Consider the following 26,129-nt stretch of genomic DNA (forward strand, 5'->3'; position numbering starts at 1 on the left):
ATCTATGATTGCGCATTTTAAGCATTTGTAGTTTTGTACTGTTCGTAACGTCGAAACGGTAGAGTTTGTGTAGATTTTGGTCCACATTAGGTAATGTCCAGTTAAAGCAATTACAGTGTGTCACGTTAATGATGTGGAAATGAGGTAATATATCTTTAACGAGTTATTTCGCACTGCACGTTTGTACATATTGTCACATATAACAAGTTATTTCGCTCTGCACGTTTGTACATATTGTCACATATAACAGGACTGGTGTGAGCTGGTAAGTCCGTTGTCACAGAAAATGTGAAAATCCGTACTAGAAAATGACATTATCAGGACCACGGGCCAGAATTTGGTCGCTCGATGCCTTTATTGATTTTGCCAAGTAAAGACGTCCAAATACGTCTGTATTTAGTACTCGTTTTGCCTTTTTGTTATCGGATTTTCGTTCTAAAACTTCTGGGATTGGGGTTCAAAAGCTTGTCCTGTTATCATCCGCCATTATTGGGTTTCAATTCGATCTTGATTTTCCAGGGACGATGTGATTGACCATTCCGGGGGCAAAAGAGAGAGGAGAGAATGGTGAGGGGAAAGACCCAGATGAAAAGGATCGAGAACAACACGAGCAGGCAGGTTACGTTTTCTAAGCGCAGGAATGGGTTACTGAAGAAAGCTTATGAGCTCTCGGTGCTCTGCGATGTCGAAGTGGGACTTATAATTTTCTCCCCAAGAGGGAAACTATATGAATTCGCCAGTCCCAGGTATGTGTTCGTATGTGTATTTGCCCTAACTGTTAGATTGCTTTCCTGTTTAATTCATTGAAATGTTTGACTTCCCTTTGGGATTCTCCATACTGTTATTGTGTATATTCCCTAGCTGCTAGACTGAGTGTTTGATTGATCTCTTTATTATTTCTCAAACCTCTATTTGCATAAAGAAATGGAAGCATTTTGGGTTTAACGGTAAAGGTAGCACCCCTGAAGATGACCCGGCCATTATTTGAGATGTCTAGGGTTTCTGATTGATTCTTCTATAACAGAAATAAAGAGTTAGAATGTTTGATTATCGTTTCACCATTTCGCATAAATGATTGATGGTTCTTTCACGTTTCGACTGGAGAGAAAATTTTGGGCGTAAGGGTCTCTGCGTCCACTGGTTAAAGGTCAAGGCATTAGCTATTATTTTGGACTTGGAAAGTTTAGGTTTCTGAATGATACTTCCTTACTGAAATACACATTTCCCAATCGATAATTATGTAGTTGGCAGTCATTGCCAATTTGGCCCAGTTCCACGGTTTCTATTCCAACAAGGCTTTCCTTTCCTTTAAAGTCGAATAAGTACAGACTTTCCTTTCCCTTAAAGGGTTTCTATTCCAACAAGGCTTTCCTTTCCTTTAAAGTCGAATAAGTACAGACTTTCCTTTCCCTTAAAGTCGAATAAGTACAGACTTTTCTTTCCCTTAAAGTCGAATAAGTACAGACTTTAAAGCAATAGAAAACGACAAGATTTATAACTCCTTTGTATTCATTTACCTTCTCGATTAGCAATGCATCAACGTTTGTGAGAAGAGGAATTTTCCTTATCTGAGCAGAGGCTGCGGTTTCTAGCCGGCATCCTCTTCAACACATACCGTGCATCCTGCCAAACAGTTTGGAAAGTCGTTGTGTAATTACTGTATCTTCACAGTTTTTGGAAAGTCGTTGTGTAATTACTGTATCTTCACAGTTTTTGTCATAATCCGGTGAAACCATTTTTATTCAGATGGTATAATTCATAAGTCTAGATGATGGATCCCAGTTAGGATTTGAAACGTTGACATAAAAATGGTTCATACTGTGGATTCTCCAGTAAGTAAAAAAAATAATTTGTGTTATTTAAACTGTGTTTAACTTGTAAGTGGATTCATTCCTTAACTTCTAGTTTGACATGTTATTACGTATTTATTAACTTGTTCAATAAAAAAAATTAAAGATGAATAAGGTGGATGACCAGATTTCTTCATATTATTTAAACCAAACCCAACTAATATATTATAAAATAATTATATTATTGCATGGGATTAGATTATATTATATAATATAAATTAAATGATTAAATTTATTAATCTATTCTATATAAAAGATAGATGAAGTGTGGATTACACTTGTGTATATTATCAAGAGTATTTTAAAATATTTTATGGAGGTTAAATTTTTATCATCCATCTAATAATTGTTGATTTTATTAATTTAAAATTATGAAATCCATATTCCAAAATGGACTACTTGACCATGAATATTTTATGGAGGTTAAATCTTTATCATCCACTTAATAATTATTGATTTTATTAATTTAAAATTATAAAATCCATATTCCAAAATGGACTACTTGACTATTGTCTTATAGAGTTGTTATTAATTTTTATTTAAAAGCTTTTTTAATATTTTATTATTTGATTTTCTATCTTATTTTATTAATAAAATATATTATTAACAATGTATTTAAAATATGCTTGTTGAGCACACGGGTATAGGGTGTTATGTAAAGGTCGTCGGTTCACACTGAGTGAGTGCGATCATGTAATCTTAGGAATCACTTTACTTTGCAAACAAAAAAAATGTTAAACTTATATATTTAATATTTAAATTTATTTTTAATAATATTTCTTTTGAAATATTTTTATTAATAATATAAAAAATATAAAACTAGTGTTTTAATTTATTTTTATTAGTGTTTCATTTTTAATTTTTATTATTAATATTATTAATAAACAATGTTGTACAAATATTATAATTATATGAATAATTAGAGTGGATATAATGGTTAAGAGTATGTGCATGTAGAAGGTTACAAATTCATATCCAAAAGAGGGTAAATTATATATTATAGTGTATAATTCATACTCCTTTGCAAACATAATAATGCCAAAATTATTTTTATTGCACCTTGAGAGACATATTAAAGATTTGAAGAAAAAAATTGTTTAACAATCTACTCCTAAGTAGTACTGATAACAAATTATCATCAAACTCATCAAAGAGGAAATGAGCAAGCTAATTGAGTTCGATCATGAATGTATTAAAAGATCCTTGAATCTTATTTTACAAAAGAGCATAAAGATGAGGGCATATTAGAAATAGTAAAGGACCAACCAAGATAAAGAAAGAGTTGCGTAGTGTAATGGACAGGCAAAGGTCAATGAAGGAAGATGAAATTTAGATTGCAAATGTAATCAACTTTGAACCTCGATAGAATGGTCAAGGTACATGTTCCACCATCAATGTGCTTACTCGATAAGGCGTTAGGACTCGGACAGACACCGGTAATGTAGTACCTGATAATGTTACAAATTGAAAGAAGCAAGAAGGTTGGGAAAGATGTTGGAACATACATATAAATTAATTTATGTTCAAGTAAGACATATTGACCATAAATTTTCCATACTCAGTGAATATCCAAGTCTAAAAGGGACAAAAATATTTATAAATGAGGGCCTCATCCCAGAAGATCGAAGTGAATTAAGGAAGGAGGTTCAAAAGGTAAAGGAAGCTAGAAAGAATTATAAATGGGAAATAATGAGAAATAAGAAAGTTTTTATTAGTGATAGAGGGAAAAAGGAGAGTTCCTATTTAGAACACTATGAAACCTCTTTTGGAATTGTTGTGCCTTTCCATAGTGTAAAGGTCCTATGTTAAGTTGGATCTCCAATGAAATTGATATTCTTTTTTAAGTAGAAACTTAGGATCATGATGAACCTTAGGTCCCTCACATAGATGGATTCATTTTATGGTAAGCTTGGAACAAGAATTCCTCTCACAGAGGACTTGGAGGAACAGGCTATTACATAAAAAAGTGTTGGACAATTGGTATTGTTTGGATGGCTAGTGGCAACAAGTGCGTTGATGTTGATGTCAACCATATTAACATTGATGTTGGTGGCAACAAAAGTGTTGGCATTAATGTTAACCAGGTTTGCATTGATGACCACTAGGCTAGCTATGATGGAAAATGGGCTAGCAATGATGGGCATGGTGTGTCAAGCTCACAGGGAGTCCCATGGTTGCTACAACATTTAGTAGAGAATCATCATAGTAGTAGGCTTATTAAAGAAGCTAAAATAGTATACTTATGATGGTTGGGAAGTCTCAGGCTTTGAAGGTATTTTTGCCTTAGGAGTTTAGCTCAGTTGCTTTTGCAAATGGCATAGTTGGATTGTGCTTGGAAATAACTTTCCAATGGTATATTGAAGACCACAAATTGTTTCCTGGATTAGGAATTATCGCCAGTCAAGGTTGCAAAGCTATTAATGGTTGGAGGACCCCTTAGTGCATGTTACTTTAGTGTTTTGCCAAAAACGACTGAGTATGTTGGCAAAGCTTTTTAGCGGAGCAAATAAGGGAGAGACGAGTGGACGTGAGGAAATAAAACACTGGCGACAAGCGTTTTTATTGGCCCAGAGGTGGAACCCAACGCACAAGTAATCCTGGTGGTAGTACCTCGGATGGTTCAAACAATGTGCAAAGGTGAAGGTCAGGATGGAAACGTTGGGCGGACGTGGATCTAGTAGTAGCGGGGATCTTTTTGATTTGTTAGCAGTGGAGCCCTCCTTACATGCAGCTCGACAGAAATACCCTGAAATATCAAAATGTGCGTGCAGTAGTGAAGGCCAGGCATGATGTTAGCACGAGATAGATGATCTTTTTAATGATGGACAAGTTTGTGGGCAAATCTTCCACCACGTCCCCTCTAACACATTAGGGATATTGCGGTGAGTCTAGCTGCTCGATTGTTAACATGCATAAGGGGTGGCACAAAGCGAGTTTGTCATACATCGATCAAAAGATTGACGATGAAGATTAATTGCACCACCCCCTCCCTCGAAACCATGAACAACTTGCAAGGTGGGGTGCATAACAACAAAATGTTTTTGTTGACAGTTGCGTAAAATTGAGCATGATGTCATCTTGATGGGAGTACCCCAAAGGTACAATAGGCAGACAAGAGTTGAAGCCAGGGATGATGTCAACATGATGTGGAAGTACGGAGGACATGTGGCATCCAGTTTTGGCATTTTTGAGTACCCAAGTGGGCAAAAAATGTGTAACACTTGGACCAATACTGTGGCATCACGTGGAAACAATGAAGTAAGCATGATGTTATCCTTGAGGCCTTAACCAAAAGGAAATCATAGAGCGCGGAAAGGGAATTGCAGGTTGACTAGGCATAGGGACAGGTGGAGGTAGTTGCGGCAGATTCCAGGCCAATGAGAGATGAGGAGGGGCAGCCCCATAGGACATGTTATTCCTAAGGCTTGACCCAAGAGGAAGCTGAAGCTAAAGACCAATGGGAGAAGTCGCAAGGCGGCTCCACGAGACACATAATCCCATAAGGTAGACCCCATAAGGTTTTAAAGTGTGCGTTAGAGGAGCTTTTGGGTAAAAGGAGTCGGGGGCCAATTTTTAAGCACCAATCCTTGGTTTTGTAGGTGCCTTATGACCATAGGCATGAAAATTCAATGTTAGTGAATAAGCCCTCAGGGCTATAGTGAAGAAAGGGGCTCAAGAGATATTTGTTGGTGGTTTTCTGACATTGTTTTATGTGTTGAGTGGTCTAGAGCGTTTGGGCCATTTGCAATGAAAGAAACATAGCGGTAAAGTCTTTAAAGGCCTTTGGGCTATATGCAAAGCACCGCGGGCATATGGATGAAAGGAATTATGGGTCGACAACTGTTTTTTGCCATTTTTGGAAAATTTTTAAAATCTGGCATTGCACCATATTTATAGATAATGAAGCACGGATGAGTCGGCAACTTTGGAGATGATTCCATCCATATTTAGTGATTATGCCAAATTGGCTATATGCCATAGTCGAGTCAGGAAGGAATTTGAAGAACGGATGGGGACTTGTTAATGGAGTCAATGGTGATTTCCAAGAGCTATGGATTGAAACAGAGAGAACCATGGTCTGCAGAATGAATTCATGAAGCCTGGTCTCATGTGTATTTTGCTCATGATTTGTGTGTTTATGTTGATTTATATGGTTGTCGTCATGATTTGTTATTGGTTGCTCACACATTGAATGCTAAGTTCAAAAATTGTATAAAAAATTAAAGTTAGTTGTAATACTGATTCTTGGATGTTTGAGTAGATCTTAAGGGTTGGTGCCTCCTACATGTTGGTGCTTGCATAAATCCAAGAAGTTGCAAGTTTGTGCTTGCAACAAATCCAAGAAGTCGGTGCTACAGTTGGTGTTTCTGGTAAGCAGATCAAGTGTATACAATAGAAGGGAATTGGTGCTTATTGCTAGCTGCTGCTAACAAACAATTAAAGGGAGTTGGTCCTTCCTGTGAGTGGTGGATCACAAACAATTTGATGTAACAGAGTAGGAGCTTATTTTTACATCCAATAATAAACAAGCTTTGGTAGTTTTTCTCCTAGAAGTGTTTCCATGTTAAAACTCTATGTCTCGTGTATTCTGCTCATGATTTGTGTGTTTATGTTGATTTATATGGTTGTTGTCATGATTTGTTATTGGTTGCTCACATAGTGAATGCTAAGTTCAAAAATTGTATAAAAAATTAAAATTATTTGTAATACTGATTCACCCCCTCCCCTCTCATTATTAAACATTGTTTCCAACAATTGGTATTAGAGCTTAGTTCCTTTAGGAATAACTTAATCACTTGAAGGCATATCAAGAGGAAATATGGCTAATCAAACTTGGCTTATGTCAGGAGTCCCAATTTTGAATGGAGAAAAGTATGAGATTTGGAGGATTACAATGGGATCTTGTTTGATGGTCACCAATGAAGATGTTCAGTTGACTATAGAATATGGAGATAAAAATGAGTTTAATGCAGTAGCCAAGGAGATTATCATGAAAGGGCCATCAAAACCAGATGTTGATAAAGTGAGGCATTGTGAGACAACAAAGGAAATACTAGACAAATCGTGATGTCTATATGGAGGAGTGAGTTATGTTGCAATAAAGGAGGTTAATGAACCTTGTCGTCAAGCCCATAATAAGAAGAAAACATCTCAGAGTGCTAAGAAGATTGAGGATCTTCCTCCCAATACACAAGTTGTTGATCTTCACTCCAAAGGTGAAGAAGAAGACTTGGATGAGAGGTCAAGCTTCTTAAAATGTAAGTTATTATTTTGTGATAACTGCAAAGAGACAGGTCATTTAGACAATAGATGTACATATTCATTTTATGAAGATAAAGACGGTCATACATTTAGTTGTTGTGAAGATAGACCTACTTCAATAGCAATAGCAAATGAGGAATCCTTTGAAGAATAAGAGAATATATCCCGAACCTTGTCGTCAAGCCCATAATAAGAAGAAAACATCCGAGAGTGCTAAGAAGATTGAGGATCTTCCTCCCAATACACAAGTTGTTGATCTTCACTCCAAAGGTGAAGAAGAAGACTTGGATGAGAGGTCAAGCTTCTTAAAATGTAAGTTTTTATTTTGTGATAACTGCAAAGAGACAGGTCATTTAGACAATAGATGTACATATTCCTTTTATGAAGATAAAGACGGTCATACATCTAGTTGTTGTGAAGATAGACCTACTTCAATAGCAATAGAAAATGAGGAATCCTTTGAAGAATAAGAGAATATATCCCGTTAAGAGAATAGGAGTATCCCTGGTAGTGATTAAGACGGAATACTCCTCAAACCTTTGGAAGATTCCATGGACACAGAGAGGAATTTAAATCTTTGTGGTGGCTCAGCTAGCACCACTGGTAGCAAAGAAAGGATTTGGATGAAAGGATATATTTTAGGAGAAAGTTGATTTATACTCTAAAAGAGATAAAGGAGATATTAGAAGAAAATCTCAAGCAAAAGGAGCAATTGCATGATTATGAGTTTGAGAATGAAAAGTTGAGCAAAACAATAGGTAATCTTAATGCTCAAAAAGAAGAAGCTAGTAGACTGAATGGGATGTTGACCAATTAGCGAAATGATAGAGAAGCCTTTTGTGAGAGACTACAAGTTGAAGTAGTCTCATTGAGACATGACCTAGAAAAGAAAAATAAAGAGTCGCCATAATATCATAAGCTCGAGCAGAGCAACTCCAAGAAGATGAAGGTTGAAGGGTCAACTACCCAAGTAAACGCAGTTGAAGGTCCAAACAAGAGTAAAGGAAAAGGGTTCGTTGGACAACAACAACAAAATAATGTTAAACAGTAGTAGGATGTTAAGCAAGGGCATTGAGGAAGAGAGAGTAATAGACAAAAGAGGCAAAATAAAAAAAGAATAGCTTGAGGCAGCATTTCAAATGGCCACAGAGAGCATATGAAGAACCAACAAAAGTCCTATCCCTCCCAATGACAAAGCCCTCAGAGAAAAGGTATGTTTGGTCCTTAAAATCCTTTTTATGGCTTTTTTTTTTCTTGCAATAATTTTGGCATACAAGAAAACAAGATGTATTGGGTAGAAGTAACCCAGGAATGCACAAAGTGGCTACGAGAAATCATGTTTCTAGTGATAGAAGTTTTGACAAGAATGTTGTCAATAATAGTAACTCCTTTGCCCCATTCTTATGTTATGTCAAATGCTACAATTGTGGAAACTTTGGGCATAAGACAACATGCTACAGATATAACAGGACAAAGCCCACTTCTTAGAATATGCATGCAAATGCCACATCTAGGTTTTTGAAGATGAAAATGAATAATAGAGCAGAGGATCATGAGTATGTCTTTAGTGCTCTATGCCAAAGGGATATGATAAAAAGAGGAAGAAACAATCAAGGAGCTGATTTTTCTCTGAAGAAAAACCAACAAAAAATAAAAAGGGATATTCTCACATTTCAGTAATGAAGCCCTCTACAATCTCCAACTGCAACGAGCGCAAGACTCAAGTGATCAAGGGGGAGTAGCAGCCCCATCGATTCTACCTTGGAGACTAAAAGGAAGAAGTCTAAGAGTAATGCTCTTATCAGGACTCTGCCATTGAAGGTCTGAAATAAAGAGGACAATATGCTCTGTGGGAGTAGATCCTCTGTTGCTCTTCATTAATAGAAGAGAATGACCTTAGAGTGAGGCCAAATAAGTTAGATGTATGAAATTAAATAGAATAGATAGACAGGTGCATCTGAATAATTAGAGGAATGACTAAGACCCCGTGTTGATTATGATGATAATTTTTCATATTCAAATGTGTTAGTATTGCAGGAGAAAGGAAAATGCAGCTAGCATGGTCTCAGGGTGAGTTCACAATACTTTATATTGTGGAAAGAAGAGGAGTTGGAGTAGAACTATGGAGTTTTGAATGAAAAGAGGCCCAAAGTTTTAATCATGTGAATAGGATCAAACCCCATGCAAAAACAAAAAAGAAAATGTAGGAAATTAGAGAGCATTGGCTCAAGGGGGCTGCTTTAGTAGCAGTAGTAGGAAATGATTTTTAGCCTCAGGAAGAAAGATTGTTGAGTAAATGAAATGTTTGCATCCTGGGTGAAATACCCTTATTTCATTTAAGCTTTGAATTTGACTAAGCCTAGAAATATTATGTTCATGAATGCAATTGGTACATGATATAAATGTCCCTTAACTTTCAATTGGTATCACTATGTCAAGTGGTGGTCTTTAGTTCATGTGGAGAAACCTTTTTGTGCAAGTGGGCATTTCTTTTTGAGGAGTTATAAGAGTTTAACTAGTACTTTGTCCAATTAGTATCAATGTTTTTGGTGCAATAGGTATTAACTAAGAAACAATACCTATTTGTTGAAGTATGGTCTCAAGAGGAGAAGAGTTGGTTGATTAGGCTCCTCAGGAGAAGTGAGAACAGTCCTTGAAGAAGTTACAAATTTAGTGAAATGAAAGCCCAAATGCATCATTAATGGCTGGTATTTGCATGTAGTAGCACTATCGTGAGCAGTTTTAATTGGTACAAAAAATGCATTGGCAGAGAGAGTATTCCATCAACACCTATGAGGTGTCCAAACCGAGAGGCATTCAAAGAAGAGGTAGTATATGTTTAGGGGGAGCACATCATATATGTCCAATTTGTAGACAAGTAAGAGCAACTACAAGAAGACACAAGGATATGTATTGCTAATGCTTGGTGTTTTAGGTGTCTTTTCTTGCAAGACTACAGTTGGGTTTAAATGGTATACTTCAAGTGCCTCATCAAGGACATATTAGCCCCTGAAGAGAAGTTAGCAAAGAAGAATGCACATTAGCAGCTTGACCCTCAGTCATTGATTGTAAGAGGGAGAAAGAGTCAACTTTTATCTCTTTGTTGTTTATGTAAAAGGGGGAGAGTAAGTTGCCAAGGAGAGAAAGTCATTGGTGGCTCATGAAGAAGCAGAAAGCTCAAATATCATCCATTGTGTTTGATGGATGTAGCATGAATATTGGCCCTCAATATGGAGAAGTGCTGAGGTGTTTCCATCAATGCCAAAGGGGGAGATTGCTAGATAGTTGGCATTGACTGAATGGTTAGTGGCAGCAAGTGTGTTTGCATTGATGTCAACCAGATTAGAATTGATGTTGCTGGCAGCAAATGTGTTGGCATTGATGTTAACCAAGTTTGCGTGGATGACCACTAGGCTAGCTGTGATGGCAACTGGGCTAACATTTATGGGCATGGTGTGTCAAGCTCAGGGGAGTCCCATGGTTGTTGCAACATCTAGTAGAGAATCATGATAGTAGCAGGTTTATTGAAGTAGCTAAAATAATGTACCTATGATGGTTGGGGAGTCCTAGGCTTTGAAAGCATTTCTGCCTTAGGCTTTTAGCTCAGTTGCCCTTCAAAATGAAAGTTGGATTATGCGTGGAAATAGCTTTCCAATGGCATATAGAAGACACTCTTGGATTAGGAATTATCTTTATAAAAAGTTGCGGAGCTATTAATGGTTGGAGGACCACTTGGTGCGTGTTAGTTTTGCGTTTTGCCAAAAGCGACAGAGGAAGTTGGAGGAGCTTTTTAGCAGAGTCGCTAAAGGAGAGTTGAGCAGACATGGGCAAACATAACAAAGACAAAAAGCATTTCTATTGGTCGAGAGGTGGAGCCCATCACACAACTCATCTTGGCGGTAGTACCCTGGACATTTCAATTAATGTGCGAAGGTGAAGGTCGGGATGGAAGCATCAGGCAGACGTGGATATAGTGACAACGAGGATATTTTTGATTGGTCGGTTGTGGAGCCCTCTTTACAAGCAAGCCTGATAGACAAAACTAGGAAGATAAAAATGTGCATGTAGTAGTGAAGACCAGGGATGATGTCAACATGGGACATGTGATCGTTTTAATGGCAGGCAAGTTTGCGGGCAGATTTTTCGCCACGTGTTCCCTTTGATGTATCAGGGATATTGTGTCGAGTCTAGTTGCTCGACTGTTAAACATGAAGAATGAGTGATGCAAAGCAGGTTTTCCATACATTGATCACAAGATTGATAATGAAGAATAATTATGCCACACCCCACCCTTAAAACCATAAACAACTTACAAGGGGGTGCAAAACCACAAATTGTTTTCGTTGACAGTCAGGTAGACGTGAACATGATGCCATCCCAGTGGCAGTACCCTAGAAGGTTCAAAGGGAGCACAAGAGTAGAAGGTAGGGATGACATTGCATGATGTGGAAGTACAGACGACACGTGGCATGCAGTTTCAACATATTTGCGTACACAAGTGGGCCAAAAATGTGTGACACTTAGGCCAATCTTGTGGCACCACGTGGCAAAAATGACATAAGCATGACGTCATCACTGAGGAATTACCCTGGAGGAAATCAAAGAGCACAACAAAGGAGTTGTAGGCTGACTAGACACTGGTACAGGTGGAAGTAGTTACGACAGAACAAAGGGTAATGAGAGATGAGGAAGGGTGGCACGGGACACGTTATCCCTGAGGCTTGATCCCAGAGGAAATGAAAGAGGGCGAGGGAGAAAGCAATAGGACGACAGGGTTGAGACATGTTGGCATGTATAGACGAAGCCAAAGACCAATGCTAGAATGTGAAAGGCAACCCCACGTGACAGGTAATCCAGTAGGGCAAAGGTTTTGAAGTTTGCATTATAGGAGTGTTGGGGTAAAAGGAGTTGGGGGCCAATGTTTAATTGCTAGGACTTGAGTCTATAGTTGTGTTGTGGCCATAGGCACAAAAGTTCAATATTGGTGAATATGTCCTTGGGGCTATAGTGAAGAAATGGGCTCGGGAGTTATTTTCAGTGGTTTTGTGACACATTTTTATGTGTTAAATGATCGAGAGCCTTAAGGACATTTGCAATGAAAGAAACATAACGAGAAAGTGTTTAAAGGACTTTGAGCTATATGCAAAGCACCGCGATCGTATGGATCAAAGGACATATGGGTCGACATTTGTTTTGTTCCTTTTTTGGCAAATGTGCCAAATGTGGCGTTGCGCCATATTTACAGACAATGAAGCATGGATGAGTTGATAGCTTTGGAGATATGGCAAATTGATGAGTTAGGAAGTTATGTAAAATTGGTTATTTGCCATAGTCAGGTCAGACAAACATTTGAAGAATCAACAGGTTGGCAGCTAGACCCGTTAATGGAGTCAATGGAGATTTCAAAGAGCTATGGATTGAGACAGAGGAGAAAGGTCTACAAAATGAATTAATGAAGCCTGGTCCATATAGAACAATTCACCTCTAATCTTCCTTTCATGCCATGAAAAAATAAATGGAAGAGACTGCAGGGTGTAGAAGAATTAGATATAGATCAACTAAGCCATGCCTTTGGTTCATAGTTTGATTGAGATGTAATTCTTAGTAAGTTGAAAAGTTCAGTTGCTCATTCTCAGAGTTAATGCAGTTGCAATGGCCAAGTAATTTGATGCAACAACAGGATGGAGAGCCACATGTACAGTACACTCTCAAGCTGAGTGATTAGTTGACAGAGACTGCATTGTTCCTTGTGTTGCAGAGGAACAAAACACAAGAATGTTGAGTTTGACAGAGGGAGAATGCAAGATTGTTTAGATAATTGTGTGAAGAGCTTAATGGTGTGTGTGCTATAGAGAGAGGTCGAGAGTGTTCTTGGTGAGAAGAGAAGGGCAAGAGTAGAATGCTAACTGCATGAGGGTTGAAGAGCATATAACAGATAGTTGTTGTACAATGGAAAATGAGCGCGGAGAAGATTGTGTATGTTGCTAAAAATAGAGGATGAGAGCTATGAATACAAAGCTAATAACAGGAAGAGTGGCTGCCATTTATAGTGAACTTTAAATTTCTTATTGAGTGTGGGTTAGAGCCTGTAAACCAGGGAGTTGGTGCTTCCATGGATGTTTGAGTAAATTTTGGGGGGTTGGTGCATCCTACAATTTGGTGCTTTCATAAATCCAAGAAGCTGCAATTTGGTGCTTGCAACAAATTCAAGAAATTGTAGCTTCAGTTGATGCTTCTAGCAAGCACATCAGGTGTCCACAAAAGAAGGGAGTTAGTGCTTCTTTCTAACGGGTGCTAGTAAACAATCAGAGGGAGTTGGTGCTTCCTAAGAATGGTGGTTCACAAACAATTTTATGTAATAGAGTAGGCTCTTATTTTTACATCAAACAACAAACAAGATTTGGTGTTTTTTCTCTCGGAAGGGTTTCCACATTAAACCTTTGCGTCTCATGTGTATGTGGCTCATGATGTTTGTGTTTTTGTTGATTCATATGCTTGTTGTCATGATTTATTATTGGTTTCTCACATAGTGAGTGCGAAGTTTGGAAATTTTATAAAAAGTTAAACTTAGTCTTAATACTGATTCAACCCCCGCTCAATATTAAACATTGTCTCCAACAAAAGGAAAAAGAATGTCTCTCCTTGCATTTGGATTCATAATATAGACCCCCTCAATTAGTAGATTTGGATCAAAATCTATGACATTGACACAAAGAGAATTTATATAGCAATTTGTTATTTTGCATCTATCAACTCTAGCTTTTACAAGAAAAAAATCTAGGTAGGAACTGATTCTATAATATCCTAGAGCATGATATTCATAGTCTAGGGACTAAAGGAAATATCCTCTTGTTAGGAGACTTAATTCTAGAACTACATCTAAAAGATATTCTTATAAATAATGAATCAAACCCTTATCTTCTTTGGCTAAATAAAGAACATGATTTAGCTAGTATATTCAAAAGAAACTTTAAATACCTAACCGAGAATTTATTTGGTACTAAGTTAGTCAAACTCTGTAGTTGTCAAGACTTTATACATAATCAAGTGGTCAAACTCCAACCATATGACTTGTATTGATGGGCTTGGAAATAATTTCATGGATTATGTGATATCTTATAATGTCCATCTTTCCAACTAAATTATAAACATTGGCATCTTAAATGACCGTGAGCCTAACTTCGATCATGTCCTTTAATCTTATCACTAAAGTTTTCCATGCAAAACAATCACATGCATGATAATTGTGAGAGTTATAAATCTGCGTGTTTTTTGACAAGAGTAGAATGGAGCTCTTCTTAAAGAATTTCAGTAGCCTTTTACACCTCTTAGCTTATAAGGATAACATTGAAAACCTCTATTATAATTTTACTTCAACCCTCTCTATTACCATTAGCAAGTTGTCTACCGAGGTTTCATATAAAAGTAATTTTTGAACTACCAATCACTCGTATGATAATGATCATGAAATTGCTAGAAAAGTGATTCGGGATTCTCCTTGAGAAATCTTAAAACTTGATAAGATAAATACATACAAAGTTCTTATTAAAAGAAAGAAAAGATACTATATAAGTATAAAGAAAGAGAACTTTTTACACCTCTAAGTTTGACCCTAGAAAGTTTTGGAGGAAAATTATGATTCATAAGAATAGACAAATTCATTTGGTTCCCTTAAAGAACTAGAATATTTATCTTAAAAGCCACTATGAATCCCCTAATGACATGGACACCATTTTCAATGCCCTGTAGGGGATGATTTATTTTCTTTGGAAGACATTGAGTTTGGGGTTAAGCAACTCACTAATGTGAAAGCTAACGACGTTGAAGGGTAACAAGCTAAATTCTTTAAAATGGAGAACATGTCTTCATCCTGTACATACACAAGCTCTTTAATTTGGTAGTGAAGCAACTTGGATTCCCTATGACTTGGATGCAAAAACCTATTGTTCCTATGTGTAAGAGCGAGGATACATTTTTCTTCCTAACTTAAAGACCATTAATATTATCCACATTTTAGTGAAGTTGTATTGACTTATTTTGGAAAAGAAGACTAGCCTTTGGTTTGAAAGCCATGGTAAAAGAGGTAAAGGCCAAGCGGAGTTGGTAGATACCTGATCCGGATTTAAACAAGAACGCAACAAATTACAGAGATAACCATAAACACAGAGATGCAACGGAAATAATACTTCATTTTATTAATGTAAAATACTGAAATATGCTTACAAACAACAATGGAAATAAACCAGTGAGGGCAATGGTAGCTTATCTCTGAGAAGAGATGTGGCGGCTACTTGCATTTGAACTGTGTTACAATGAGGCTCGAAGGCCTATTGATTGTTGAGAAACAATGGAAAACCCTAAACATCCAAAAATCTAACCCTAGAAGATGAAACGCCAAATTGTGGGCCTCGTTTGGGTAAATTGGTATATCAACTTCTCGGGGTCGTAACTTTGGCATACGATCTCTGTTTGATGCGCACAATTTCTCGTTATAAAGATCTATCCGAGAACTACACCTTTGGGACCCATGTTGCTCCAATTTTCCAAAAAAATATCGTTTAGGGCCTCAAAACGGGGCTCTGGAAGTTCAGGACCCGAAAAATTGCTAAAAATAGTACACTGTGCTACAATTAGGAAACTGAAAAGCTGAAATAAATAATGGTGGGGGTCCAATTGGACTTGGCAGGTGGCCACCAATATCCACCTCGATCAATACCATTCAACCTTGGACGATCTTGTTGCTCTTGGGACAATTGCAGAGGAATGTTGTAATAACAAAATTGATCTCTTTTGTTGTTTTGTTGACTTATTTAAATATTTTGACATCATTCCCAGAACAAAGCTATGAAAGTGGCTAGAAGGCATAATGGTTCCTCTCATGTTGAGGGTTGCTCTAACAATGTTGTATGAGAATTCTATTGCCACCTTATGACCACATAGGGTTTGCTAAAAGAAATTGAATGCAATAATAGAGCTAAGCAAGGTTGTCCCTTATCCCGACCTTTTTGGGCATATACATTGCTAAGCTAGAAGAGTTTTTAGAAGATGCAAGTTGTGATGGTCTCATGCTCACTGGCATGGTCTGGTCATAATTATTCTCATTGATGTTGACGATATTATTACCTTAGCAAGGAGGCATTGTGATCTTGGAAAATAACTCAAAATCCTCCAACATTTCTACTCCAAAATGGGAATGATTGTTAATGCCAAAAAAACTAAAGTCATGACAATTAAATCCAAAAATATTACCTATGATACTTCCATTTCTAAGAATAGCTCCTTGGAGGAAGTTCATACAAATATTTGGGAATCGACAACCATCACATGGTCAATTGCAATTATAGCATTGATAAAATGATAAACAGAGGTTGGAAATCTTACTATGATCTTGAAAACAATTGTAAGTCTATAGACATTTGGATTTGGGATTTAAAAAATCTAACCTTTGAGACTCTTGTCACTTTTGTTATTTTATATGGATGTGAGGTTTGGTGTTGTATTATGTCCAGAGTACCATGGAGGAATATTGAACAAATCCAAAAAGCAAATTGTAACCTACAACCTCAAGATTGAAGGAAATACTCTCTACTATATCCTGTTGATTAAGGCAAGTCTTTCCCTCGTTGAAATCATGGCTATGACTAGGTATCTTATGTATAAGAAGAATTTATACGAGATGGATGCTAAGAGGTTTCCTGAAATTGCTTCTAAGTCTAGCCAAAACACCCACCTTTGGCATCAAAGGATGTCGAGTCTTGGATGGACCATTGGGGAATAAAGGATGAGATCATCTTGAGGAATTTAGATAATATTAAAAATATAATTACTTCCTAATGTAAGGGGAAACTGTGGGGTAATAAAGATTTAAAAGGAAAAATAAAACTAAGATATTCTAGGGAGGTGATCATCCCCAAACTCAAAAACCAAAATTATCTTTATGTATTGACTAATGTTTAGAAGAAAATAAAGGTTGCCAAGATGAGAACTAATTCTCATGAGCTACATAGTGCAATTCGGCATTGATAAATTCCCAAAATGCCATTGGATTAAATATTTTGTCACATGTGTAATCCTAATAGAGTTTAAGATGAAAAAAAATTCCTCTTAGATTGGTTATCTTATACTCACATTCAATCTAATTTTCTAATTATTTTACTTTATCAACCTTATTGACATTTTCGATCAAAAAAATTATGGCAATCTAGTAACACATTTCTCACTTCCTTTTGAGCATAGAAATAAAATGTTAAATGATTTTGATTAATCTTTTACCTTCTTAAGGTATTGTAAACCATATAAGTCTTAGTTGAAGTTAATCATCATCATCATGTTATTACAAAATACTGTATTGTCATATAATATTATGAGGGATTCAAGTTCCTATATTATATTATAAAGTAAAATATTTTTATATTTGACATATATATATATATATATATATATATATATATATATATATATATATATATATACATATACATACATGAAATTTTTTCCCAAGCGAGAGTGAATTTGTTAGGGTGTTCTTCCAACAACCTACCCCGCATACCCTACAAACTCTTGCAACTTGCATTGCCATGTTTTGGATAGGTGTTAGACTTGGAAACCGTCATTGTTGTCAAATTCACCAAGCACATGAGATCTCAAGTGGGGAGGGGCACGATCCCCCTACAAAAATATTGTGACTGGAGAGAACTAGTCGAATGACACTGATGAAGAAGGACTTCAACAATAAATTAGAGAAGGAGAGGAGAAGCAAGGGATAATACGTCCCTTGGAGCACAGTGGCAAACTCCATTCAAGAGTAGATGCATATCTAAAGGTGCAACAAATCCCAAATTTTAGCTAAGGCTTTAAAAAATAGAAGGATATGGATAGTTTATGAAATATCATGCCCTTGTATGAAAATTCATAGGAATATGGCCTTTAGAGACAGACCTGCTACAATGGATTTGTGACAAATGGTAGCAAAAAGGTCAAGTTGATATGGAATTGGGAGCAAAAGGCTTATTTACAGTCATCCTTTCAAGGCAAGAAGATAGGGCCAAATTCTTCGAAATAGTATTATTTTAATAATAATGCTCGATTGATGCATTTTTGGGAGGAATGTTGCAACACTAAACAATAGCACTTTCTAGTAGCCTCGACATCGTTAAGGTTGTTCTCTGTCTAAAGAAGATTGGGATATAGAGATTCTTGGAGGAGTTGGAAACTTGACAGACCCTTTTATTAAAATATTGGAGGTCACCAGATGAGGTAGATATACTCATATGCCAAAATATGGGCCTACATGAATATATCTTAGTTGCTACCCGATTTTATTGAAATCACATACCAAGATGAAGTTTGGAAACAACCTCTGGACTATAAACACGTCCCTTTTTTGATGTTGAAGATGCCATGAATATGTCCACTTGTTTAGGGATTGCCCAATGTGCTTGGACGTGGCTCAAACAAAACCACAAATGACTGAGCCAAAGGATTTCAAGTGGCCAACAACGAAATGGAGAAACCCAAGGAATTAATAAACTCATCAAGAGACAGCCTTAATACCAAACCATGAATAAGTAATCAACACTCACAAATCAAGATGAAGAGCTACATATAGCCAAGTACATCATCAATCTGGGATTAACTATAGCATAGAATCTACAAAAAGTCTCACCAAAGAGGAAAACTTTGAAAACACCACAAGAGACCTCTACCTAGAAAGAGGAACTAATGCGAGATGTAGTAAGAACAGATGTTGAGGATGACACAGAGATCTTGAACAAATATGGGAAAATCATGTTAAATCTAATAGAGGAATGGAAAAATAAAGATCCAAACAAGATCCTAGAACATCAGAAAATGCAATATCAAAAACTCTACTTAAGAGTGAAAGACTAGCTACAGACATCAACAAGGTAGTAGGGAGAAATGGGAAAGGGTTTGGGAATACATACCCAAACTGGAAAGGGGAAAGCTCAACCACATAAGGATTTTAAAAAAAGGGGTAAAACAAATAAGGCATCAATCCCAATAATAGGGGTGAATTTGGTCAACTTAGGGCAGGTGACATAGTTGTAGGAGTTGTTTTCATGGAATATGTGTGGCCTCAACAGTTGAGCTAAGCATAGATGTGTCCAAGATAAAATCTGAAAGGGAAATTTGACAAGTTTCATAATTTAGGAAACGAAGATATGAAGCAAAAGAGTTAAGGGAAATAACCTCTTAATGTTGGAGAGGATGTGGATCTATAGCCTTAGATGCTAGGGGAAGTTTTGGGGGACTAGAAATTCTCTTGAACCCTCAAGAAATATATTTCTATGATTTGATAGTGCTCCCCATAATTCTCTTGAGTTGACTCCAATATGTAGTCAGGGATATAGGATGTTTAACAATGGTTTATGGCTTGCATATTCCTACCGAGAAGATGGGATTTTTTACTAATATCAAGAAAATAAGGTCCATTCTTGAAGAGGAGCTATGGACCTTAACCTTAACAAGACCCTCAAGGTGACAATGGGTGGATCAAAAGATTAGGACCGGAGACACAATAGTTCAACGATCTCGTTCACCAACTTCACGTGACAAATCTGACAAATACAAATGGAATCTACATCTGGAACCATTGTAAAGGAGGAGAACATCAGGTTACTAGCCAATTAGATAGATTTATAGTTTTAGAATCCCTCCTGGAATGTGATATATTTACTAAAGCTTTTGACCTTCCAATTGGAGGTTCTGATCATTAGCTCAATCGTTTGGAGCTGGACCTCAATGTGACACCACACAATTGTCCCTTTAGATTTGAAAGCTTCTGGCTACAGGACCCGGATTTTCGTGCAAAAGCGAAAGGTTGGTGGGACGAAATAAATTTCCAAGGTAAAAATCGTATGCATTTATTTCAATTGGAGCTAAAAGAACATAAATCCAAACTAAGATAATGGAATAAGAAAGAATTTGGACACATATTTAGGGAGAAGCAGGTTTTGGAATCTTTCATGTAGCAGGTGCAACAATAAATCATCTTAGGAGGTCACATGGATGCCCTTGTGTTGGAGGAAGGACAACTAATTAATTAGATTGAGCAATGGAGAAAGAAGGAAGAGATTCGCTGGAAACATAAATCAAGAGTGTGGTGGTTGAAGGAAGGAGAGATAAACTCGAAGTTCTTCCATGAGGCAAAGGTGAAACACAAACACAAAAATAGAATATTCTCTGCCACCTCTCAGGGAGGGCAACAATTGGTGCAACATGCATGATTCGAACAAGAAATAGCCTCCTATTACCTTTCCCTCTAAATGGAGCTCATGCCAAATAGAGCATAAGCAATCCAAAGGATTACATCTGACATTTCAGCCTTAATCCATCTGTCCCAGGATGAAGCCCTGCTGTGGGAGGTCTCCTTCACAAAGGTGGAAGAAGTGGCGATGGCGTTGACAAAGAATAAAGCTCCCATATTGGATAAATTCAGAACATTTTTCAGCCAAGCCTATTAAACTTTCCTGTGACTGGAGATACATGTATTAATAGCAGAATCGTGGATCTGATAATTGGTATGACTAGGCCTTAATGCCATTCTTATCACCTTAATTCCTAAATATGAGAGAGTTGTTTCAACCGATAGTTTTAGATCAATAGCCCTATGCAATGTCATCTACAAGTTTATATCAACTGGAGTTGTCAATCGTCTTAAACCACTGCTTAGTTCGATAATATCTTTTGAACAAATTGGATGAAATAATGGTTTCCCATGAAGTTATTCACTCACGTAACACATCCAAGTGAGTAGGGATGATGATCAAGGTTGATCTTTTAAAAGCGCATGATCAACATAATTGGGAATACCTTGTTCAAGCCCTTTGTTCCTTTTTCGTTCTTGGATTAATGGATCACCTGGATTAAATCCTTGATTTCTACTCCTCTTTTTTCCATCTTTTTCAATGATTCTCAAACCTCGACCTTCAATCTACCGAGAGGAATATTACAAGAGGATCCAATATTTGCATTTCTTTTCATTACAACAGCAAAGCGGATGGGTAGATATCTCAAAGCAACTAGAGTCGAAAGTAAGCTCAGGGTACTCCATTTATATGATGCAAATCTACCTATCACTCATCAACAGTTCGTTGATGATATCATGTTACTTGGAATACCAATGGTGGGTGAAATTAATACTTTGAGAACGATCGTCAACGGATTCATGGAAGCCTAAGATATAGTAATAAATGCTGAAAAACCACATACATATATATATATATATATTCACGTCATTAACTGAAATTTAAGCATAAAATTCGAAGTTCCCCCATTTAATCGATAGCCGCATAAATTCGTTTAGGTTTGGCCAATTGAATTCAATATTTTTTATAGTCTCCAGGTTCCATTATTGCAAGTTGTGTAGTATATTGGAAAAATGGTTTTTGTTGTCGGCATGCCTCTACATACTAGTTCATGGACGACTCACATATTACTCAATCATGTCGGCATGATCTGGCTGCAACTTTCATGTTGGTCCAAAAATGATTGCGATGTGATTCGGGTTGAGGACCAAGATAGCTCGCACCAAGAAATCGCTTTGATTAGCACTGATAGCAGTATTGTTAATTATAACATAGTTACCAGTTACAGGGTTACGGTTTCTCATGCATGACAATTTCATAGTTTATATTTATATCATTTTTGTAACTAATAAAATAAAATTTGTGTTATATCTATATATATGAAGGTGTGTTAAAGTGATATTTAATAAGCAATATATTTTTTATTTTATATATATTAAAAGTATAAATTATATAATTAATCAATCAATCATACCAACCACAAATTATAACTAAATAGCTAGTTTTTTATATTTCCGTAGCTTTATACAGAGTTATTGTTATCCTCTTAGTCTATTGATTTTCATTGAAGATTTAATGTTTATTTTTATTTTTACCATATTTGTTTATTTTTATGTCTTGTTTAATGTTTTTTTTACAACAACATTTGTATGGACTAAACATCTGGTTGTATTAAACATCTAGCTTCGCTAATATGTGTTGCCATAAATAGAACATTTATTTGTTAGTTGCATAGTCAGATGAGGCATGGTCAAAATGGAAGGATTAATTACAACAAAAAATATTTGATAAAATGGAAGGATTAATTACAACAAAAAATATTTGATTTGGGTGTTGAGTATGTCCCAATGGAGGAGGGGGTGGGGATCATGCAACTTCGCCTCGTCCCATCGCATTTAAGAAGGGGAATGGCATGGCTATCCCATCCCATGAAGCCACACATGTTAACCATCATACATTCTCTTTGCTTCAAGATGGTAGCTGTTATTCCATCTACGGTGATCCAAATTTATGCAGGAACAAAATGAAATATAGATTTAAACAAAAACACATAGCTATAGCGAAAATTGAACTTCAATTCATTAATAGCAAATACTGAAATTTGTTTATATGCAGAATGGAAACAAACTAGCACAAGTGATGGTAGCTTATCTCTTAAAAGGGACATGACGACTACATGCTTTCTGAACTTTGTTCCAATGAAGCTGAAAGACCTTTCTATTATTGAGAAACAATGGAAAACCCTAAACACCTGAAAACCTAACCCTAGAAGATGAAGTGTCAAAAGTTTGTGGGCCTTGCTAGGATTAGTTAGAATGCTAACCTCTAGGGGTCGTAACTTGGGCATATGATCTTCGTTTGGCGTGCAAAATACCTTTTTAGAAAGATATGTCTGAGGACAACAAATTTTCCCAACAAGCCTTTACCTTTGGTCAGAATTTTGCCATGTGTTTCCCAAAAAATGTGTTTAGGGCCTCAAAGCAACTTCAGAAGTTTAGGACCTGAAAAATTGTCAAAAGTAGAAAGTTGTGCTAGAATTAGGGAAATTGAAAGGAAACAATGTTGGGGGTCCAAGTGGAATAGGCGGGGACCACCAATATCCACCTGGATCAATCCTCCCCCTTCAAGTAGTGTCCCCATCGTGTTGAGTGCCTCCATGACATGGAGAAACTTCTACCAAACCTGGTCACTGGTGCACCACTTGCCTTGGTGTAGGAGTTGACCAGTTTTGACAACCCGATATAGTTGGATCCTTTGTTGGTGTGTTTTCTTGATCTGTGTGTCCATGATCCGATTAGTTGTGGCATGTTCAATGCAGTGTCGGTTGAGCTATATTAGTGTCAGCGGCTCAGCAATGTCTGATGTGTCCAACAATGGTGGAAAGTATGGTCGAAGGCAGTACACATTGAATACTAGGTGCAAGCCAAGGAATGGGAGGATATTGAGCTCGAAAACATTGTCTCCCCCCACATTGGTGACAGTGTAAGGCCCATATCAGAGTGGTCGAAACTTCCAATGGGCTCTGGTAAGGCGTTCTTTTTGCAAATGCAACCAAAATTTGTTGCCCACTTGAAACTTATGTGGCAACCATTGTTGATCATGTCGTTGATTGTACTTGGCATTGGCTTTATGCAAGATGTCGTGAAATTGCTAGCGGATGTGCTAAATGCGATCAATAAACCTAGTGGCTCTATTACCTTTGAACTGAACATGTGTATATTCTTCTTGTGTCGCTGCAAGAGGCAATGCAACATCAATGGGACATAATGGTTTAAATACTAGGCTCACTTGAAAGGTGTTGTGGCTTGTCGAGTAATGGAGAGCCCTATTATAATTGTGTTGCACATAGGGGAGACTCTCATCCCATGTTAGCAGATGCTTAGAGTTGTGCATGCATAGTATGTGCACTATCATCCTGTTGACGACCTCGGTCTAGCCATCAATCTGGGGTGGAATGCAGATGACTTGGTGAGTTTGGTGTCCAGTAGTGACCAAAGGCTCAACTAGAATGCACTTAGTAACCTGCTATCCTGATCTAATATAATGGCTTGCGATATCTCAAAACGTACCCATACTCATTTAAAGAAGAGTTTGGCAATGGCTTATGTTGTGATACTCTTCTTGGAAATAGCCAATATAGCCATCGTAGAAAATCTATCGTTAAATACAAAAACATAGTCGTTACCATGCTTGGTAGAAGGAATACCGAACATATAGTCCATATGCCATGCTTGGTAGAAGGAATACGAGACATATAGTCCATAGAGATAGATTTCCAGGGCTGAATAGGAGTAGGTAGAGGAGTATATAGGCCTTGCTTCTTAATGGTTGGCTTAGCGATGGCACAGGTAGTGTAGGATCTGATATATTTTCCAATGTCCTTTTGGAGATTTGGCTAATAAAAATACTTTTGAAATACTGACACTATCTTCTCTACGCCAAAGTGTCCTGCGAACCGATAGTAGTGCGCCTCCCAAATCATATTAGATCATTTTTGTAAAGCTATGACAATCTAGAAGTCTCGTGCCCACAAGAATCGAGAACAGTGGTCAGCGCAACCACCGGTGACTGATTGAGGCAATCTGCAACATTATTGGTGTTTCCCTTCTTGTACTCAATGTTCAGATGAAATTGTTGCAGATATGCGAACCATTTCTATTGGCGGTCGTTCTGCAACTTCCCTTCTGTCTGTATAAATTGAAGAGGTAGGTGATATGTGTGGATGATTGTCTCCTTCCCCAGAATGTAATGTTTCCATTGCTGGAAAACCTGCACGATGGAATACATCTTGTTATTTTAGGTGGGGTTTCCGAATTGTATCAGAGAATGTCTCACTGTGATAGGGCACCGGATGACCTTCTTGGGTGAATGCAGCAACAACATAGTTAGAGGCAACTGTCTCAATTTCAAATGGTTGTTGCAGGTCTAGAAATATGACTACTGGTGTAGAGAAAAGGTGGTGCTTTAGCTCAACAAATGCCTTATGTTGGGACTAAGACTAGGAAAACTTTGCTTTCGCTTTGCCTTTTGTAACTTGACTCAAAGGCCAAGTGATATGAGATCATCCCACCGCGAACTTTCGATAGAAATTGCGAAGGCCTAAAGAGTTGCTTTGTTAGAGTGGTTGGGGCTGGTCAATCCCGAATGGCTTGGATCTTAGCTAGATCCATGTGCACACCTTCCTCATCAATGATGTAAACCAGGTATTGGACCTAGTTCATGCCAAAGGTGCATTTCTCCAAGTTGGAACATAGTTTGTGCTATAGGGTTTGAAGAACCTGCCGAATATGTTGCAAGTGCTCTTCCCAACTCTTTCTGAAGACGAGGATGGCATCCAGGTACACCAACATAGACGAGCTGGTGAAGGGACACAAGATGTTATCCATCAACTTTATAAAAGTGTTAGGGCATTTTTCAACCCAAAGGGAATGACCAACCACTCAAAAAGGCCCTCGTTGGATTTTAAGGTTGTCTTCCATACATCTGTGGGTCTATTGGAACCTGGTGATAGTCAGAATTCAAATAAATCTTGCCTAATTACTTGAGCCCCTTAAGTTGGTCAAGAAGGCTATCAATCTGTGGGATTGGTTACTTGTTCCTAATAGTGAATTTATTCAGTGCCAAATAATCAATGTGAATTCTCCAGGTTCCATCTTTCTACTGTATGAATACAATTTGGCTCCCACAAGGTGAGGAACTTGGTCGGATGTGCCCTTTTTGTAGCAACTCTTGAATTTGACACTTGGTTTCTTCATTTTCCATGAGAGTGGGGCAGTATATCGACCCGTTGAGTAGAGGTGCTCAAGGAGTCGAATCGATTGAATACTTGACCTGATAGTGCAGAGGTACCCCTAAGGGTGAGGAGAAGATGTCCATATATTTTTCCATGACCTTATCCACCTGCTTCTGTTGCGTGGATGAACCCTTCCTCGGTGTCATGGATGTGGGCACGATCTTCCCCTTAATTTGAGAGTGAATAAAAAAGATAACAAATTTCCCAGTCCAGGTGATGATCTTATTGCATTGCTTAATAGAGACCAAAAAAATGGCGGTAGGCGGGGCTGTCTCCAGTATCTTGTATAACGTACTTACCAAAGTAAAAATAACAATGTGAGGCTTGGACTCATACATAGCATGACATTTCCACAAGTATGGTTGGCCTAATAATAAAACAAAAGCTTCAAGGGAA

The 26,129-nt window shown here is 37.4% G+C and overlaps 1 protein-coding gene across 1 annotated transcript in view; it reads left to right on the forward strand.

Annotated features, from left to right (window-relative positions):
* The first annotated feature begins 208 nt into the window (after positions 1-208).
* Positions 209-26,129, forward strand: part of LOC149212056 (MADS-box protein SOC1-like) — a 322,613-nt gene continuing 296,692 nt past the window's right edge. The window contains exon 1 of the mRNA XM_089391670.1: positions 209-746. Coding sequence (XP_089247796.1) covers positions 565-746 — 182 coding nt within the window. The 5' untranslated portion in view covers positions 209-564. The remainder of the gene's footprint in view (positions 747-26,129) is intronic.

The sequence above is a fragment of the Pinus tabuliformis genome, chromosome 1_1, assembly GCF_031772625.1.
Source record: "Pinus tabuliformis cultivar Carrire ecotype Pingquan chromosome 1_1, CPIR1, whole genome shotgun sequence".
In the NCBI taxonomy this organism is placed as follows: Eukaryota; Viridiplantae; Streptophyta; class Pinopsida; order Pinales; family Pinaceae; genus Pinus; species Pinus tabuliformis.